Raw genomic sequence first — 20,371 nt, forward strand, 5'->3', positions numbered from 1 at the left:
CTGTCTCTCTATCGCTCTCTCTCTCTATATCTGTCTCTCTATGTCTGCCTCTATCTATGTGTCTCTCTATCGCTCTCTCTCTCTGTCTGTCTCTCTATGTCTGCCTCTATCTCTGTGTCTCTCTATCGCTCTCTCTCTCTGTATCTGTCTCTCTATGTCTGCCTCTATCTCTCTCTGTCTCTCTATCGCTCTCTCTCTCTCTATATCTGTCTCTCTATGTCTGCCTCTATCTCTGTGTCTCTCTATCGCTCTCTCTCTCTGTCTGTCTCTCTATGTCTGCCTCTATCTCTGTGTCTCTCTATCGCTCTCTCTCTCTGTATCTGTCTCTCTATGTCTGCCTCTATCTCTCTCTGTCTCTCTATCGCTCTCTCTCTCTATATCTGTCTCTCTATGTCTGCCTCTATCTCTGTGTCTCTCTATCGCTCTCTCTCTCTGTCTGTCTCTCTATGTCTGCCTCTATCTCTGCGTCTCTCTATCGCTCTCTCTCTCTCTGTATCTGTCTCTCTCTGTCTGCCTCTATCTCTCTGTGTCTCTCTATCGCTCTCTCTCTCTATATCTGTCTCTCTATGTCTGCCTCTATCTCTGTGTCTCTCTATCGCTCTCTCTCTCTGTCTGTCTCTCTATGTCTGCCTCTATCTCTGTGTCTCTCTATCGCTCTCTCTCTCTCTGTATCTGTCTCTCTCTGTCTGCCTCTATCTCTCTGTGTCTCTCTATCGCTCTCTCTCTCTCTCTCTCTGTATCTCTCTCTCTCTATCTGCCTCTATTTCTCTGTGTCTCTCTATCGCTCTCTCTGTATCTGTCTCTCTCTCTCTCTCTCTGTCTGCCTCTATCTCTCTGTGTCTCTCTATCGCTCTCTCTGTATCTGTCTCACTCTCTCTCTCTGTCTGCCTTTATCTCTCTGTGTCTCTCTATCGCTCTCTCTGTATCTGTCTCTCTTTGTCTGCCTCTATTTCTCTGTGTCTCTCTATCTCTGTATCTGTCTCTCTCTCCTTGTATATTCTCTCTATCATTTTTTCTCTGCATACATGTATGTTATTTCTCACAAAGTAGATGACATACGTAATGTTGATATCATCTGTTCGAACAAGAATTAGTTCAAAAGAAAATTACATAATCTAAAAAAAATAGACAAAAAGAGATTATCTGGACAGGGTCATTATGTATTGCACCTCTTTATCATGATTTAGTGGCTGGTTTGTCCCCATTTTCATAGTAGTAGTGAATGGCAGGTGCAATGCTGATCCGAGGAATTGAACCTAGCTGTGTTCTATATGCTGTATTGAAGGATATACTTTACAAAACCACCCTCCCATCTCCCGCCCCCTCCCCTCCGCCCCATGATTTACGATTTTGAGGATCAAACAGAACTACCTATTTATTTTAGGAGGGGGGGTCTTGTTAAGAATTTCAGACATTTTGTGATGTCTTCTCCCAGCTGCACTCCTTCCCCTTTTGAAAACCCATATTGAGTGCGTTGACAGAAATGTGAAGATAACCTCTCTAGAAATCATGGACTGTCGTGTTTTCTTGTCATGGTACTACATGTTGTACAGTGTATATTGACCGACTTTTCTTCTGTATGAGGCAAAGACTCTGAAAATGATTGGTAGATTTGATCACGTACCGACGGTATCTATATTTTAGTCTGAGATATAAATGCAGATATACAGTTATTTCAAAAGAAAGTTAAAATATAAATTTAAAAAAGCTAATTCCTCTGCAACATTTAAGACGATTTTTAATTAGTTAATTAACAAGCCTGCTGAAGCCGGAGGTAAATTATATGGCATCACGATGTATTGTCTCTCTACACGAAAATTTTCGCAATGTTTATATTTCTGATCAAAGATGATACTTTAATTCATACTTTACTCGATATCTTTAACCACCTCGTACAACACGTAGAATACCCGACATAATGTTCTATTTTATTTCATCAGTGTATAAAATTATATCATTTGTCATCCACACAGGACTGGACCTGGCTAATTAGTTTATCTGTTACATAGAAAATAAATTCATTGTAATAATACATTTATTACACGTCTATGGTTTCGCGTGACAAAAGTGAGTTACCAAAGAAAATTTTCCCTATTTTTCATACAAAACTGTCTTTTTACATTGATGGAAAAAAAACCCATTGATTTTAAATTTTTTAGCAGTAGCTGTCAGTATTTGAAAACACTTTTCATCCTCAAAACAAGCACATGAATGAATGGATTTTGGTGATTAAATCATCTTTGTTTTGCAAGACAATAATTCTTTCATATATATTTCTTTACACTAAAAGTGGTTATCTAACGTAGCTTTATTAGATTTCCCTTCTTTTTGTATAAAATAAATGTTTTATTAGTCATTGATATATAATGCCATGCCATTAACATAATTTGAAAAAAGTTGTTTGAAATAATTAAATATTGATGTTGCTACTGAAAATATATTTTTTCTTCTCAAACTCTGCTTCATAAGAATATAAAAAGAAGTCAGCTAACAAAGGAACACAATTCGTGCCCATGGGAAATCCAATATATGGAAGACCTTTATATATATATATATATATATATATATATATATATATATATATATATATACTGCTTTTAGTCCTCCATGATTAGATATTTTATTGAACATAGCTATGTTAAGACAACTAATGACGCACGCCGGTAATTAAGAAAGTTTCCCAGTTTACTTTCGGAAGGTCAGTGGTCTCTTCCCAGTTACATTGTATCTAGGTTCTCCCTTCCACCAACAAAAACTGGGAACTACTATATAACTGAGAAATTGTTGAATGTGGGGGAAAACGTCAAAACAATCAATCAATCAATCTGACAAATTGATTTCAGTTTCTCCAACATTCCATATTCTTATTATCACTTGCATATCGAGTTGATGTCTTTCAGTTGACTCGATACGAATTAGAATGTTCTGCGTATGATGAATATTTAGATGGAGATAGAGGCAAGCAACCGCCATATATGTTGATGTTACAAGGGTTTCAACATTCTAGTTTAAAGGTAACATTTTGCAAATGATGTGGTCGTTATACATGTAATGACGTAATTTGTAAATACAACCTGTCTGGAGTTATTTATTCTAATTGTAGGTCGTTCTTTACATATTGCTCACGGCTACTAATTACTCTGTGTAATGAGTTCTTCTTGGATTTTGTCAGATTGAGCTAAGACTAACGATAAGTTGTAGAATAAACAATAACAAATTTATTAATTAAATAAATAATATAAAACAAAAATATGCACACTCACTCCTTTCACTCTCAACACAAATTTGTATGAATAAGCAATTGACTATATATATATATATATATATATATATATATATATATATATATATATATATATCTGATACGTAATAAACACAGTTCTCTTTTGAAAAGTCCGATAGTACGTATCAGATGTAAAGCAAATGTACAGGTTTTAACTTTTCAAGTTAAAACAATATTCAAAAGTAGTATAATTTAGAAAAAATTCCAAATATTCAATTCTCCTTTTCTGTTATATAATATTCTTTGGTTTTGTTTGTTTCTAAATTTCGAGTTACTTTAACTTTATAATGTAACTAATCTGCACTCTGAAGACACTGTTCCGGTTTCCCACCAACTTGCAATAAGCACCCCCAGAACGGAAAACAATCCACCACCATGCAAGCCTTGCACGAGCTATCGTCAACTCCTGAAAATACACCAGGGTTCCGATGCCTCCCAAGTCTCGGGTTATCCTCTACAGAGCTACACCACGTCCTTCCATATTGTAGCGCAATATCCGCATGGACCTCCGTATATTTGAATCCCGCAACTCTCTGCCTGCCTTCGGGTCGAAACTGGTTTTGTTAAACACCCATGTACGCACGGCTAGGAAAAAGATGTGCCCTCCAAACAAACTCCTATTTCAGTAGTTATATTTCTTCAAATGTCTTACATAAAATATGACAGGAAAATTACCAACCCCTGAACTTCTAGGACCTGTCAAAGTGGCACCCGGCTGATGTCGTTACCCAATCTCTCACCAGAGGGCGTATTACGCTGCGCTACAACACCTCTGTCAACGTCTGAATGTCAAGATTCTTGGCTAAACGTATTTCTACCTATTGCATTATAAAGTATGATTTTACAAGTTTTAGTGTTAAGCTTAAAATCTTACAGTAAGTTCACAAAAACAACGAATTCCATGATTATTCTAGTATTATTGGATGAATGAATATTTATATAAAACCTTTTAATTCCCTCAGGTGTCTCATATTTACCAGCTTCTGCGTTTATAAAATTCAGACAAGTGTTTGATTTGCTTAGATATGATCATTACAGTTTGATATGCTAAGTTAGTTTTAGTACGTTTTGATATGATTTTTAGACGTTGACAGAGGTATTAGTGGAGCGTAGCGGGAACGATAACTCGGGTAGAGATTGGTCGTTACCGTGCCCTATCTAACTTACAGCCAGCCAAACCGGTCTCTTTTATACTAGCAACTAAAAATAACTCACAACCGACTCACTCTTACGATAACCCATTCGCATCAAAATCAAAACAAACGAAAAATACAAAATGCTAAATCAGCAAAACTTAATCAACTTCATTACACTCTGTTTAACCGATGAAGATATAGGACTCGCGGTGGAGGTGGTTGGTCAAAAGGGAATACTTGCTCCTCCAAGACATCTGATCCCCATCCCTGGTATATCTAGGGGTCCGCGTTTTCCTTACTGTTAATTTTGTATTGTTTCATTGGATTTATGAGATTGATCACTGTCCGTTACCTTCAAGTTTTCCTTACGAGGTAAAACGTCTCATTTTTATTCATGCTAGGACCAATCCATTCTTTGTCTAGTTTTCCCAATTTTCGGGTTACCTTTCGGGATTTGTGGAATGACACTATTTCCAACTTGAAAGTTCTTTCTTTTAATGTTATTTTTGTCCCATGTGATTCATGGAGGAATAAACCAAGTATTTTTAAAAGTCATATTTCATTACAAAGGTTTAAGATATTTTCTTATAAGCGGTAATATATCACGTACATGCGTAGTGTATGTGGATTTAAAAGTACACTGAATTGTTTTATGATTCAACTGTGCCTAAGAAACAATTCGATAAAAGATCTTTCTAGCCAATATATCAATATACAATTGAAGACGTCTTCAAGTAAACATATAGCCTTACCGTTCTATTTGTTGATATGAAAAGGTGAATCTAACTAACAGTGACCAATCTCATACATGTAATTCATATAAAGAATACAAAATCAAGAGTTGGAAAAACGCGGACCCTTGAATATAGTAGAGGTGGGATCAGGTGTTTATAAGAAGTAAGCTTCCCCTGTCGATCGGTCCCACCCACCGTGAGCCCTATGTCTTGATAAGGTAAACGGAGTACTTTGTAGTCAAAATCAGTGTGTAAAGAACGGTCTGACAAGTGGTATGAAACACGCCAGACAGCATTTGAACCAGGTTGTATGTTTATGATAACGATTCGGACAATAATCGATATAACGTTTACGATAAAGATCGCGATGATTACTGGTATGGATGTTCATGTTCGCGATGGCCACTGGTCTAATGCTTATAATAAAGATCCAGACGATCACCGGTTTAACATTTACGTGAAAGAATGCGAAGATGACCCGGTCTTAACAATCACACACTATTGTACTTTTCCTATAAATTACAATGCGTAATGTTGAGAGTGAAATATTACTAATTAACATTTTACAGACATGTCTAATTTTTGTTTCGTAGACCATTTTGTAGTCATTTAACTACGAGCTGGACAAATGAGGCTGTATCGTATTAAGTGGGTTGTTTGTATAATGTTTAACGTCTCGCTCGATAATTTTTCACTCATCTAGTGATCAGACATCCTGAGAATTACTTTGTTATACATTACTCTGATTCCACGCACAAGTATTCTGAAGTTGAAATAAAAAATATGCTAAGAGTTCCTCATTGATAATATCTTCGTGGTCTTTGGTGATCAGGTTTTCCTACAGACTGTCGGAATTCCCATGGGCACGAATTGTGCTCCCTTGTTAGCTAACCTGTTTTTATATTCATATTTATTCAGAAACTTTCACTTGAAAAGAAAAAAATCTCTTGCTGTTGCCTTCAATTCGACATTCAGATATATCGACGATGTTTTATCTATTAACAATAATAACTTTCATTTATATGTCGATTCGATATATACCTGCGAGCTCGAAATAAAAGACACCACAGAGTCGTCCACTTCTGATTCATACTTAGATATTTTATTGAAAGTAGATATTAACGGCAAACTAACAACTCAACTTTATGACAAACGGGATGATTTCAGCTTCTCCATCGTCAACTTCCCATATTCATGTAGCAATATTCCATTATCACCTGCATATGGAATTCTCTCAACTGATTCAATACACAAGAGCTTGCTCTGCATATGGTCATTTTTTAAATCGAGGCAAGCTACTGACAAACAAATTGATATATAGGGGTTTCAACAGTCTCGTTTAAAGTCAACACAGTCTGATTAAAACCAGACCCCATACTCATCATATCGTTAACGATATGATAATGAGTATGGGGTCTGATTTTAAGCAGACTGAAGTCAACATTTCGCAAATTCTATGGTCGTTATAACGATCTAATTTGCCAATACAACCTATCATTGGGTCAAATGCTGTCTGGCGTGTTTCATACCGATTGTTAGACCGTTCGTGGCACACTGACTTTGACTACGGATAACTCCGTTTACCTGATCAAGATATAGGGCTCGTGGCGGGAGTGACCGATTGTCAGGAGACGCTTACGCCTCCTAGGCACCTGATCCCAGGTGTACCCAGGGGTCCGTGTTTGCCCCACTATCTATTTTGTATCACTTGTGGGATTTATGAGATTGATAACTGTTCGTTATATTCACCCTTCATATTGAGACGTCACCATTGCCGGTGAAGGGCTATAAAATTTAGGCCTATGCTCGACGCTTATGGCCTTGGAGCAGGATGGGATCTCTATCGTACCACACTTGCTGTAACACTGGGCCTCGGTTTTTGCGGTCTCATTCGAAGGACCGGACGGTCGCCTCTTACGACAAGAAAGAGGTACTGAGGACATATTTTAACCCGGATCCCCACGGGTCGTATCGTATTAAGATCTGCATACTTAATCGTATAAAAGAATTTCACTGTAACTTAACCAGAACTATAATTTGAGAGAGAGAGAGAGAGAGAGAGCCCATTGTTAGCATATCATATAGATGAATAAAACACTTTCTATATATTTAGAATGAATGAACATTAAAACAAATCCACTTTCAAAGCCTATTGAAATGGTTCAAAAGGAAAAATACCTTTGGAAATTCCCACATAGTGTAATTTTTTAATGCTGAAGTTGGTAAATTAAAATTTTCCTGTCCTTTTGTGTTCTGTAATCTGACTCGGTAACCTAATAATCACCTTTGCTTGGGAAGCATGCTTAGGTGCCCATGTCCGGGGAAAACGTCCCTTATCAGGTCACCCTAAATATCCATCAACCTGAAGACGCTATGTATAGAACTTGGTGAATTTGCGTTATCAAATCAGTTACATCACTGTTGAGGTACACATATACTGGTTAACGAAGAAAAGTCCGTTATGTATTGATGTGGTTTTAGTTCGAGCAAGAATAAAGTGGCATTGTTGTTAAACTTTGAATTATAAACTGTGTAAAAACATCGTATTTTGTCACATACGTCTGAACACGAGTACCACACTGTTCCTAGAGAGCTTGACCACAATTTGATAACATTTTCAGGACATTACCGTTGACAGAGAACAAAAACAGACGAACCAGCGCTTTGTGAAGGTCAAAGTCGCGATTGACATATTATCCTGACCAGTGATTTTATAACATGATCTATTGAGAGTAAATACTAACATTATCGTAATTTCTGCACAACACTATGAAATATTTAACCGAGTTTAACCAAGATAAAACTGAGATACTGATGACAGTTAAAGATCTGCGTAATCACACACACAGTCCTGAAAGTATCACTGTTCAGTCTGTGGTATGATAGAGGTGACTATTTTTGCAGATTGTAACGACACAAGTATCTGTGCCACGTCTTCAGATAACGTCTGATAAAAACCAGGACTCTATTTAAGTCACTTTGGATTTGCAGAAGACCGTTACTTTGGATCGTCTGTCTGTGTCGACTGTTCACTATGATCCGTTTGGTTGCTCTCAGCGTTCTACTGTGCGTGGTGTCTGCGCAGGTTCCAAGACCATGCGGTAAGATTTGCAAAGACATGCAATAAGAGTGAAATAAGAAAAACAATTTTCTTATGCAACTATTTAAAATATGCTATCTGTAATAATTTTATAACCACCTTATATTTTCTATACATTAGATGTCCTGTCTTTCAAAAACAAACCTAATGTAGGATATGCATGGTACATATATTTAAACGAACAAATAAAACCTATGTTGTTGGGTATTGTTTTGTTTTTGTTTGGGTTTTTTTTGGGGGGGAGGGGGGTTGTTGTTTTGGGGGTTTTTTGTAACAAACTTAAACTTATTGATATGAATGATATTTTTTCTTATGCAATTAAGACCAAAATAAAATAAATATTCGGGGGTAAGATTACGAATGCATCCATTGCAGTACTTATGTACTGTAGAGATCTGTCTTAACCGTTATCAGTGGTGAAGTCGTCTTACACTTGACAATGAAGATCACGTGATTGTCATTGTTTGTCGGTCACTATAGTCTTTATCTACGATCTAGAACTTCTATTTCAGTATCACCAAAGCAGTGGGAAGGGAGAGTGGTCACGGTAGGGATACATAATAATTCATGTAGTGCAAATATTATTTTCGAGTTCAGATGTTTTATTCTCACAATACTTCCTAAACACACGATATTTCTAAAACTTATCGACATTGCCTCCATTACAGACGGACAGAAAAGAAAACTTCTTCAGGATTGGTAAAATCAGTTACGATGAATACGCGCCCCGCTTCCGAATCATCGAGGAAGAACAATTGGGATCCCAGAAAGACTACTATGATGTTCTCTACCTCCACAACGTGGTGAGTTTACTCTAACCTCATATTAAAAATCACATCACCAACCCAATCGTGATGGCCCTATAACATTTGCAACACGTGCATGTACCTAGTTTTAATCTTTGAATGGGGAAGCAAACTATCTTTACCTAGGTCGGAGTTTAAAAGCATTTAAAGATGAATTCAACTCCAGAATGGAAGAAGAAGGCCTTATACATTCTTTAAACAATTTGTGTATATATCAGTTTGGCGATTACGGTGTTTTGTTCTTTACAAACTTCAGTACTGATAATGATTCAGATAGTAAAAGCACATGTATTTTCGTAAATGTTCCAATATTTTGATTAGTGTCACTAGAGCTAAAGATCTACCATAGTGATCCCTGCAATATTCATGAAAAATCCTTCACCATTTATCAAGCCTATAGTTTGTGAAATTAAGTCAATGTTATCCAAGTCACCGTTAGGATCCGGGTTAGAATAGTTTTCTCAGTATCCCTTGCTTGTCATAAGAGGCGACTAAATGGAGGGGGGGGGGACTTCAGATTTTTTTAAATTGATTAATTTGATAAATAGATAAGTAATCGTGTCATTCTTGCACTGCTTTGCAACCTCTCACCCATTCCTTTTTGCATATGTCAGAAAATTGTTTGGACCCTCCTCTGTATGGTACAAAAGAAGATTAGCAACTGAATTGCTTGCCATAAAAATTAGAAAGACTATGAGTATTCGGCGACAAATATTTCAGAAATCTGATAGGAAGTGTATATAATGTAATTAGTCAAATTAGAAATAAATTGTAATAAATAATCTTATTTAAAGATTCACGATTCCTGGTTTGCTTATCATCTGTGTTTATCAGAATCTCATTTAAATGAAATAAAAAATTGTAAGATTGAAACCAGGAATTATTTGGATAGAAAGATGTGAAGCGATAACTAAGTACAATTTCATGTGTATACTTGTCATACCCCTTTAAAGGGAACACTAAACGTTCCTCTAACACAGAAGAGCTGATTATTTATTAAATTGCATGTTTTGTGGTCCTTACATCTACAACTAATTTTTACCTTACCCAAAGTCCCATACTAGCTTGCAAGTCTGTTTTTGTAAAAGCTTATCATTATACATACATGTCTTTTCTATTGTATGTTTGTAAAGTAGATACTTACTTATATTGGATACTGATTATATCTTCAGGGCAAAGAATACCGTCTTAATCTGAAAACAAGGCAGTGTAATGTGACAGCTTTAACACGCCCCTTCCGTCCTTTCGGAGTTCCTCCCATGGCTAACTTCACTGGTGAAGCTACCGTCGGAGCTGCTGGTATTCCTGGAGAGAATGTTATCATCGAGAACTTTAATGGGCAATTCTCAGATGGAGATAAATTCTTTGGTGATGTCACATACCCAGATTGTATCCCCGTAGCTAACGGAGTTTTCAGCGAGAAATATGGATTTGTAATGAATTCGTAAGTCATAATTATATAATATATATATAGATATATAGATTACCTATATATATATATAGGTAGGCCGTACCTAATATTGTTTGGAACTTAATCAGTCCATATCATTATCTTCCCACCATTTTATTCCATAATCACATTGTTTTGTAAGATTTCCCTCTAAATTTATCTGATTTCTGTAATTTTCAAGAATAATTCTATTTTCATCCCGACCCGACCATGGTACAAACTCTCTAAACCATAGTCAGTAAACACGCTTTACAACGAAACCACCACCATTTTTATCACTCAGTACAATAGTGTATCACTCTTGTCACCAATGTAGTTTATCGATATTTGTTGTTTTTGCGTGTTATTTGTTATGTAATATATGTCTCTTGATAAAGACGCGGGTTGCGTCGAAAATTCGAGTTTTAAATAACCAACAGTGTCGTGGCCTTTTCAGTGCTTTTATAAATTTCTTTACTGGGCTTGTATCTTCTCAGATCCGACACTTTAAGAAAGTAGGGTGTTGTTGGTTTTTTGTGCTTATATATATATATATATATACATGTTATGTTCATTAGTTCATTGCTATTTCTGTGCTATATATGAAAATATTTCGAATGCAATGTGTATCATGTATGATCCTCTTAAATGTACGTTAAATAACTGTATCCCATTTTCATTCTCAATGACCGTGTAGCCTGTGACAGCGTGGCGAGAATTCCATCGTCATTGAAAGCAAGTTTTTTGACTTGCCTAGATGGTCGAGCGGTCTAGCGCGCTGGTCACATGCTGCTAGGAGATTTAGTTCCACAGGTCGTGAGTTCATCCCCGGGTAGGGGCGGAAGTGGGTATCCAAATAAAGTGAAATTTTCTGTGCTTTATATTAAATATTTCTTCACTTAGGGCAGTTATGTTCATTTAAGAGTTCATTGCTATTTCTGTGCTTTATATATATATATATATATAATATATATGTATGTATGTATCATCTATTTACCTATCTATTTGTACGTGTGCCCTTCTATTCATCATAATGATGATCTTTTTAATAGATTTTTTGATATCAACGTTGGAATATCAGATCCCATGGCTTTTGTCCCACCAAGGGAATGCATTGGAAGATGAACTGAAATACAATTTATCTCATTTGTATAACATTTTAGTATGTATTTTTAATAAATTGATAAATCGTTGGACGACTGGGTTTTTTTGTCATCTACATAATAACGTAAACTTGTCGAACACACGTAAGTTAAGGCCGGTTACAACACACGTAAGTTAAGGCCGGTTACAACACACGTAAGTTAAGGCCGGTTACAGTTCTTTCCATGAAAAAGAGCTCAGGGCCAGTATTTTTATTTTAAAATTCATACATCTATACTCAACTCTTATAACTCTAAAAGGGAACACGGATGCTTGATGACTTAAGTGCACTACATTACACCTACGATAACGTCACACGGACTGCGTATATTCACATTGAATCAATCTAGCGAAAGATATGCTCTCGGAATTTGTCGGTGATTCTTTCATAAGGTAATGCTGAATTAAATATGCATCAATATTAGTGCTGTCCTAATCCCGCCCATCGTCCAATTCATTCGATTGTTAGTTTAAGAAAATTATACCGGTCCCTGCACTTTTACGATTGTTTCACCAGAAATTCATGCGATGAACTGATATCATTTGTGTAGCAACAGTGATATTGTGCAGAGAATTTTGTTTATTTCTATACTAATATTGTCTCAATTTATCTAGCTTATTTCCTCCGCCAAAGTCGTTTTGTTGACATATTCCAATCCGTTTAAGCAATAAATAATATCATAATGTGACGTCATGGTGAAACCTACGCAATACGTGTCACATATGACCATGTATTTACATGAACTTGCTCAGAATATGTAGTACACAGGAAGTTTTATGATATTATGCATTTCAATAATCATAGGAGCATAGCCTTATCTCAAATGCAAATGCAGGAGAACCGTGTAAGGAATTACGTAAAATATCATGCATAAAAAGACTCTATAATATCAAAACCAGACATTGTTTCGACTTCAAAACCGATATATGACTGAAATATCGATGTCCTTGCCCTAAACCCCAAAGAAACAAACAGACAAAAGGTTACATAAAGAAAGGAAAACTACAATAATAAATATACTAAAACTACACTAGTAACATAGTTTCCATGTTAGTAAAGAAAGTATAGTTATAAACTCAAAAACATGTTTACCAATTCAAATGAATTAGTCTTCAAGTCGGTTTCTCTCTCTCTCTCTCTCTCTCTCTCTCTCTCTTTCTCTCTCTCTCTCTCTCTCTCTCTCTCTCTCTCTCTCTCTCTGTGTGTGTGTGTGTGTGTGTGTGATGGATAAGTATACTACAGAGAAAATCTAAAATATGTTCTTGTGAAATACCTGGCCACGTTCAGTTGTAGAGTATTTAACCCTAACAAATTACATTGACCTAATATCAGTCATATGGTTGTCACCATTACCTTCCAGGTCACCACGTTTGAAATACACAGGACCGCCTCATTTAGTCGCCTCTTACGACAAGCAAGGAGTACTGAGGACCGATTGTTACCTAGATCACAAGCAGAAGAAACACACGTGTAAATGCACTGCCTCGTCTGGTGCACATCAAAGACACTGTAGGGTTACATTTGCTCAGAATATGGTTTTCGATGTCCTTTTTAAAGCGCTAAGCGTTGCCGCGCTTTATTGTCGCCAGTTGGATTTTGCTTTCGTCATCACGTTTCCGGGTTATCACCATCTTTATGCATCGCTGTAGTAAACAAGTCGTGTTTAAAGTAGTCGTAATTTTGTAACCGATCTAGTACGGGGATAAGATTCATATCCACAGGGGCATTTTTTTTCTTCCGGAAATACAGTTCGTTGAACAGTGGATAAGATATGTATAAAAAGGTGACATTTTTGTCCTTATTCTGGGGGAAAGTGAGACACAGATGCAGGTCATTCTTCAGTTAAAACTCTCGTTTGAATCTGCGTCTGTAATGATTAGAGTGATAATTAAGTAATTCAATAAGAATCTGTACATGAAACCGTTTTGGTTGGGTGCCTTTGCATTGTCACCGTCGCATAGCGCTTAGAGGTCAAGAAAATCAATACTTTTGCATGGTGCAATCTATAATTAGAAACCACGTCATTAAGCTATACATGGGTCATAAGTAAGTTAGTAAATTTTATTTAACGCCGGCACTGTGTACAGGTAACAACAAATAACATGAGCTCTACAGAGCTTTTAAACCGACTATGGGGGCAAATTTAGTCGTGAGGGTTTTCCACTTGTGTTTTGACTGCTGTTCCGACCCAGTAAAAATTTTGACCAACACAGCAAAAATGTGTGCAACACAGTAACAAAATTAACTGATCCGCGTCGATCGTGAACGAGAAAGAACTTGTGCACGATTATGTTTTGACAGCGAAGGACAGAGATCGGTGTCTCAGAGGGACGATATTGCGTAACTGATTACACCTCCCCCGATCACATATGTATGTAGGTCATGCAGGAATTTAGAGGATGCAACGGTGTAACTTAGGCTTAACTTACTATTTCTAAACGACCACGATATTCTTCAGAATCATCGTCAACACACTTAAATTTGATTTCGTTATTTAGTTTAAAAAATGAGACTAAAAATAAAGATCTTGGGGGAGGGAAAAGATAAAAGGTACACAATTATAGGTCTGCGTTTACGGAAAACAATGTCCCGGTTTTAAGTCTTCAAAACACCGCCTGGAATTTTACGAGGGCTGTTTACTGAAATACAAATGGTCAGAATAAGTGTTAGATAAACATTGCCATTGTGTCAAGCATGAATGTAAAATGGTTTGTGGTCTACAGCACGCTACATACAATGAAAAGTAATCGTGTTTTCAATTTGTTTGTACTTCAAATAAACAATTGACAATGACAGGTAGACTCTATATGCTACATGTATTTCCGAACGCACAAAGGATGAAGGAGGGGGAAGGGGGCATGGATTTACTGTCGTTGTTCCCTGTCCCCACATTTTGTTTTCGCTGAACGATCTTTTCATATAAAAAATGCATTTAGTTTTTCGGCGAGATGCCTCTTCATTACTTCTAACAGCGGTTTGAACATTACCGTTTGAAAATTACTTTTGTAACTTTTAAGTGCCTAGCTTGGGATTCCCATTGAACTTATACATTTACATGTTGTAAATATTATATGTTTATTGCGAGTTACTTCTGTTAGTTTTTTTTCATATTAGAACTCCTACACAAGCTGCGAATCTTATGCTTTTTTGCTAAGGTTATTTGCATTTTCATATAAAGAACTGTTTTATAAAATTAAAACAATAACCATGTGTATTATGTCTCATTCAGACAAACGGGTAAGTTTCCTTTGCAATATGAATACATGTATGAGCTTTTACACAAGGAGTGTAATACACATAATTACATGTATGTTGATGAGTACAGTGTTTAATGTACCTGTGTACAAACTCTTGGAGTTTTTTTGTTTTTTGTTTTTTTTTTTTAGATTTACGTATAACAAACAATCACTACAATGCCTAAATGTAAAGCCATGCATATATGTTAGTCTCATTTATCATACTCGATTTAGTATATCCTCTTGCACTAACTTTAATGTTAAAAATGAGCTCTTTCCACTCTTGTTGATAACACAGCATCCAGTTTCAAAGTTATTAATATTGCACATGTATGATGAACACCATTTTTAAATAACTTCCTAAATTTTGTTTTCAGTTATACATGTATTTATCTGATTTATTTGGATTCACATTCTCTCCAACCTGATTTTGAATTGAAATCAACTTCATTATTGATTACAAAAAATAATTCCACTTTGACTTTCATGGTTTGATTGCTATACATGTATACTATAGGGTTATTGAACTTATATTGGTGAATATTGGCACCAGTTGGCTGTCAAAATGCACGAGCTTGCGAGTGCATTTTGACAGCCAACGAGTGCCAATATTCACCTAAATAAGTTCAATAACCCTTTTATTATATAGGTAAAGTATTTAGTTGTTAAATTATATCCCTTTTCACTCAAACTACTCCAAAATAGACGAGAATTCATCAATATTGGCATCTAAGGTGAAGGTGTGCAATAACAGCATTTATTATATAGCTAATAAATAGTCTAATATAAAATCTGCGTAAAATCTAGAGAATGTTAGCGTTCAATATCCTGAGAATTTATTGAACGCTAACTTTACATTGCGTAAATTGTATGCGCCCGAAACATTCCGAGTATGAGCGTTCAATATTGACGTTACCGTAACGACGTAAAGAAGCAAAAATGGCAGACGACGGTCCTCCGAATTTGACAGAGCCGGTATTTGATATTTACTTAAGCATTATGTTTTACTGTACATAAATTATGATGTCCCCATTTACAAAATCAGTTTGCTTCATGCATTAATGACAGGTTAAATATTGAACAGTTAAGAAATGCATGCTGTTATTGCACACGGCAATATTGATGAATTATCGTCTATTTTGGAGTAGTTTGAGTTAAAATGGATATAACTTAACAACCAAATACTTTAGCTATATAATAAAAGGGTTATTGAACTTATATAGGTGAATATTGGCACTCGTTGGCTGTCAAAATGCACTCGCAAGCTCGTGCATTTTCACAGCCAACTCGTGCCAATATTCACCGATATAAGTTCAATAACCCTATAGTATTTCTTAACTGTTCAATATTTAACCCGCCATTAATGCATGAAGCAAGCTGATTTTGTGAATGGGGACATCATAATTTATGTACAGTAAAACATTTTACTTAAGTAAATAACAAATACCTGCACTGTCAGATTCGGAGGACCGTCGTGCCATTTTGGCATGTTTACGTCGTTACGGTAACGTCAATATTGAACGCTCATACTCGGAATGTTTCGGGCGCATACAATTTACGCAATGCAAAGTTAGCGTTCAATAAATTCCCAGAATATTGAAGCTAACATTCTCTAGATTTTACGCAGATTTTATAATATACTATTTATTAGCTATATAATAAAGATAATTATGCACTGAATTCTGTAGTACAAGTCGTACGGATGCATGTTTATGTATACAATCATGTGTATTCAAATGATTTCTGGTGAGGTGATGAAATGGATGTAAAGTGTTTCATAGACCTGCATTATTGGTGTGTTTTGACATGAATATATGTGGCACTTTTTAGTTAGAGTATGTGGTTATGTGTATTTTTCTTTTTTGTCCAGTTGTTTGTTTGTTCCTTTCTATTATTATTATTTGACATACATATATGTATCAAAATATTTATTTGTTTCATTTTAGTTGTATTCTAAAAATATTTCATACACTATTAAACTGGAACACAAGAGTAAGTTAGTTGCGTAATAACAATTAACACTTTTTACCGAAAACTACCATTACAACTGCTTTCACATTTTCTACCAAAACTTGACAAATTTCCAAAAATATTCTTCTCTACAACATCACATCTGTAAGGAAAAAAATGCATAGTCATGTAGAACATTTCAAATATTTATTAAGTCGATTGGGTTATGGTCAGAGTAGTAAAAACTGAGGTGGTCTTTTGAATAATTTATGTAAATATGATCTAAACAAGAATCCCAGTCTGTTGTCATCCATCGTCGGAAACCCACAGTTGATTATGCTTTCTTCCTCTCTCCATCACCCGGGGGTCCATTCATTCCTACTCGCTCGTTCTCATGAATAATTAATGAGGCAATTTCATAGTACACCCAGAGCGATATTGTCCAATCAACAAGACGCCTTCAGCCCAATTTCGGGATACAATTGTTGTGATAGCAAAGTTTTAAAGTTCATGTTACCTTTAAAAACAGAAGAGTTTCGTTACTATAACGATTACTTTGATTGGGCGATATTTAAAAAAAAATATTCATGAGAACGAGCAAGTAGAAAGGTACGAAAGCCGGCTAGGCTCATTTTGAAAGAGGAAAAGAAATATTTTAACTCGTTATAACGAGTTCATTATCTCGTTATAACGAGTTAGTATCTCGTTTTAACGAGTTAAAGCTGACATGAATTAATAAATACGTACACCTTTCTCATCTTATCCGCCATATTTCTTTCAGGTAGCCTAATTGACTCTACCCGTATATACCCCAAATGTGATTGTCACACCTGAGTGATTTTTCTACGTGGACTCGACCAGTGCACATCTCTGATAGTAATATATAGGGAATGAGAAACAAATAAAATAACGTTAACATTTTAAAACATTATGCTTTGCTCAAAATTACAAAATATTGATTGTATACTAATGCAACATTCTGGAAGTTTAGATAAGTTAGACAAAAATGCAAAAAAAAAAAAAAAAAAAAAAAAAAAAGAGAAGCTTTTCTTGCATACTTGTAAGTGCATGCAAGTTTTTGCATTTTCTAATAAAATAAATGCGGATAAATCATTTGCCAATTACATACTGATAGAATGGAATAGGCAAAGAGCATCAAATATATTATTTATATCAATTCTTGCAAAATAAAGGTGCATGCCATATGCATAATATGCAATGCACAAGGTATAATCGCCAAAAAAGTATCAAATACGGGCGTCTATTCAACAGGTATCGGAGATGTGCACTTACCGAAAATATTAGATTCTCTTTATTCTGATAAATCCACGAAACAAAATGATAAACTCCATTTGTATCTCGTTAGAACTTTACAACACGTTCGCATTCCATTACATGTATACAGACTGCGACACACTTCACCCGTGCCAAACAGTGTGTCTTCAATCAGGGGAGATGTCAGAGTCGAAAATTTTTCCTGTATTGAATGCTTGTCTGGTCGAGGTTTTGCAGTTTATAGAAATGGGGAATCTAATATCTGGTTGGATATATTGCGTGCACAATTCAAAATTTCTCGATGATAATATACAAACTTGGATATACAAATAAGGGAATAATGATCGAAAATATACATCTGTGTGCAAATGCGTGCATTACATTTGCAATCCATAATAAACAGTTGATTACACAAAGACACATATGAAAGGAAATTTATAAACAAAAATATAGTTTTGTTGTCTCTTTTGGACCCACATAATTATTTACGGTCTCTGTATGTCCATATTCATTGAGAGAGAGAGAGAGAGAGAGAGAGAGAGAGAGAGAGAGAGAGAGCGACCGTCCTACTTCAATTTATAATATATCATTTCACAGAAGGAAAGAAAATTGATCACTTACTATATAAATGTAAGCTTTCAAGCATTAAAAATTTCCAGCTATTTAAGAATTTATGATTGACAATATATTGGAAACTTACAGGAGTTGATGCTTATAATTGAATTCATTACAAATTTTTTTTTTTTAAAAATAGTTTGAACTGTGCATGTAGAAAACACTGACTTTGTGTGTTAGAATAACGGGAAAAAAGTAAATTGTCAAAAAAAGTGGGGAAAGCAGACCAGCCTTCCTGCCCACCCCACCCCCCTGTTTTCGTGCCTGAAACAACATATCAATTCGTGTTGAAAGAAAGGTTCATATCTACATTTCATTAAATTCCAAAGGAGCTCGAATTTATGTGTTCCCCTAATTATTATTTTGTATGCAAGATTCGTTCCCGAATTTAGAATCATGCTTTCAGTCAGAGCAGAAATGAATTCATGTTGAAGTATATCTAGTTTGAATGCAAATGGTGGGCTCCTTCTTTTTAATTTCATCAGACTCATTAGAAACCCCTCTCCCAAACTATGCAGCTTTGTTTTTATTGATATCTAAATCGGTTTAAATGAATCCGGATATAAATTATATAATGTTTTTTCGTGATCATATAGATATTGCTACTGATAATGAAAAAAGAAAATGTTTATACTCTTGCCTTCTGCATATCCTACTAATGCATTACAGTATATTGACATTGTATCATATCCAATAAAAGCTCAACACGAATTTTACTGATTTATGCATACTAACATCTTATCGAATACATTTGAATTTGAAATTTGTACGTACAGCGGTATGGCCATTGCGCCAGATCTACGAAATGAAAATATTTATGAATAAATTACACTCAAGCCTCAAAGTAATCATTATGGCATGTTACAGAAACGTTAAAACACACAAATGCTATAGTCCTGCAATGCATGCATGCGATTTTTCTGAATACATGTATTCATGAATGAAATTCCTACGCTTGAAAATATCTTGGTCTTTATGTATTTTGTTTTGTGATTTGGGTTTACCATTCCTTACACTGTGTAAATGAAGAAAAATTTGGTAAAGGGTGCAATTCTACATGCACTATACAATTGGTATACATGCATGTGTTGCAAAACAAAATGTACATGTAATAACCAGACATGTATCGTCATTTTTCATGGGGGGAGGGGGGTACAATAGGGGAAAAAATGGAAAATAGGATTCTTCAAAATTTCTTGCCATTCAAAATAATAATTAAAAAAGATGAACGAAAACAGCAATAAAATAAAACAAAACACCCAAACAAACCAAGATGTTTTGTCCGATGTTCAAAGTCCTAATGTGGGGTGAAGGATTAAAGAGTCTTTTACTTTGACTACCTCAATAATTTGCCCCCTACACTTCATTTTCTTCAATCGTTGGGGGTCGGATGGGGTGGTTAGAGTCCTCTACTATGAATGCCTCATATCTTCATTTTCTTAATTGGTGGTGGTGTGTGTCTTCTACTATTATATTAGAACTTTCAAGGTGGGGTAAGTGGGGGAGGGGTTGTCACTCAATGTATCTTTTATTTGCATTACAAACTAACAAAAAAATGGATATTGTTATTAAAGGTGGGTGACAGACACTCTTGTCCTCTCCCCTTGATGTTTGATAACGACGCATAATATGATAAACTCGATTATTACATTTTGCATTACTA

At 35.6% G+C, this 20,371-nt stretch overlaps 1 protein-coding gene across 1 annotated transcript; it reads left to right on the forward strand.

Moving 5' to 3' along the window:
* The first annotated feature begins 7,963 nt into the window (after positions 1-7,963).
* On the forward strand, positions 7,964-11,681 carry LOC125651728 (mammalian ependymin-related protein 1-like). The gene is made up of 5 exons (XM_048880456.2): positions 7,964-8,254; positions 8,766-8,800; positions 8,922-9,056; positions 10,232-10,503; positions 11,541-11,681. Exons 1-5 carry the CDS (start codon positions 8,188-8,190, stop codon positions 11,611-11,613), a joined length of 582 nt encoding a protein of 193 aa, XP_048736413.1. The 5' UTR covers positions 7,964-8,187; the 3' UTR covers positions 11,614-11,681.
* The last annotated feature ends 8,690 nt before the right edge of the window (positions 11,682-20,371 follow it).

Source organism: Ostrea edulis, chromosome 5 (genome assembly GCF_947568905.1).
Source record: "Ostrea edulis chromosome 5, xbOstEdul1.1, whole genome shotgun sequence".
Taxonomy (NCBI): Eukaryota; Metazoa; Mollusca; class Bivalvia; order Ostreida; family Ostreidae; genus Ostrea; species Ostrea edulis.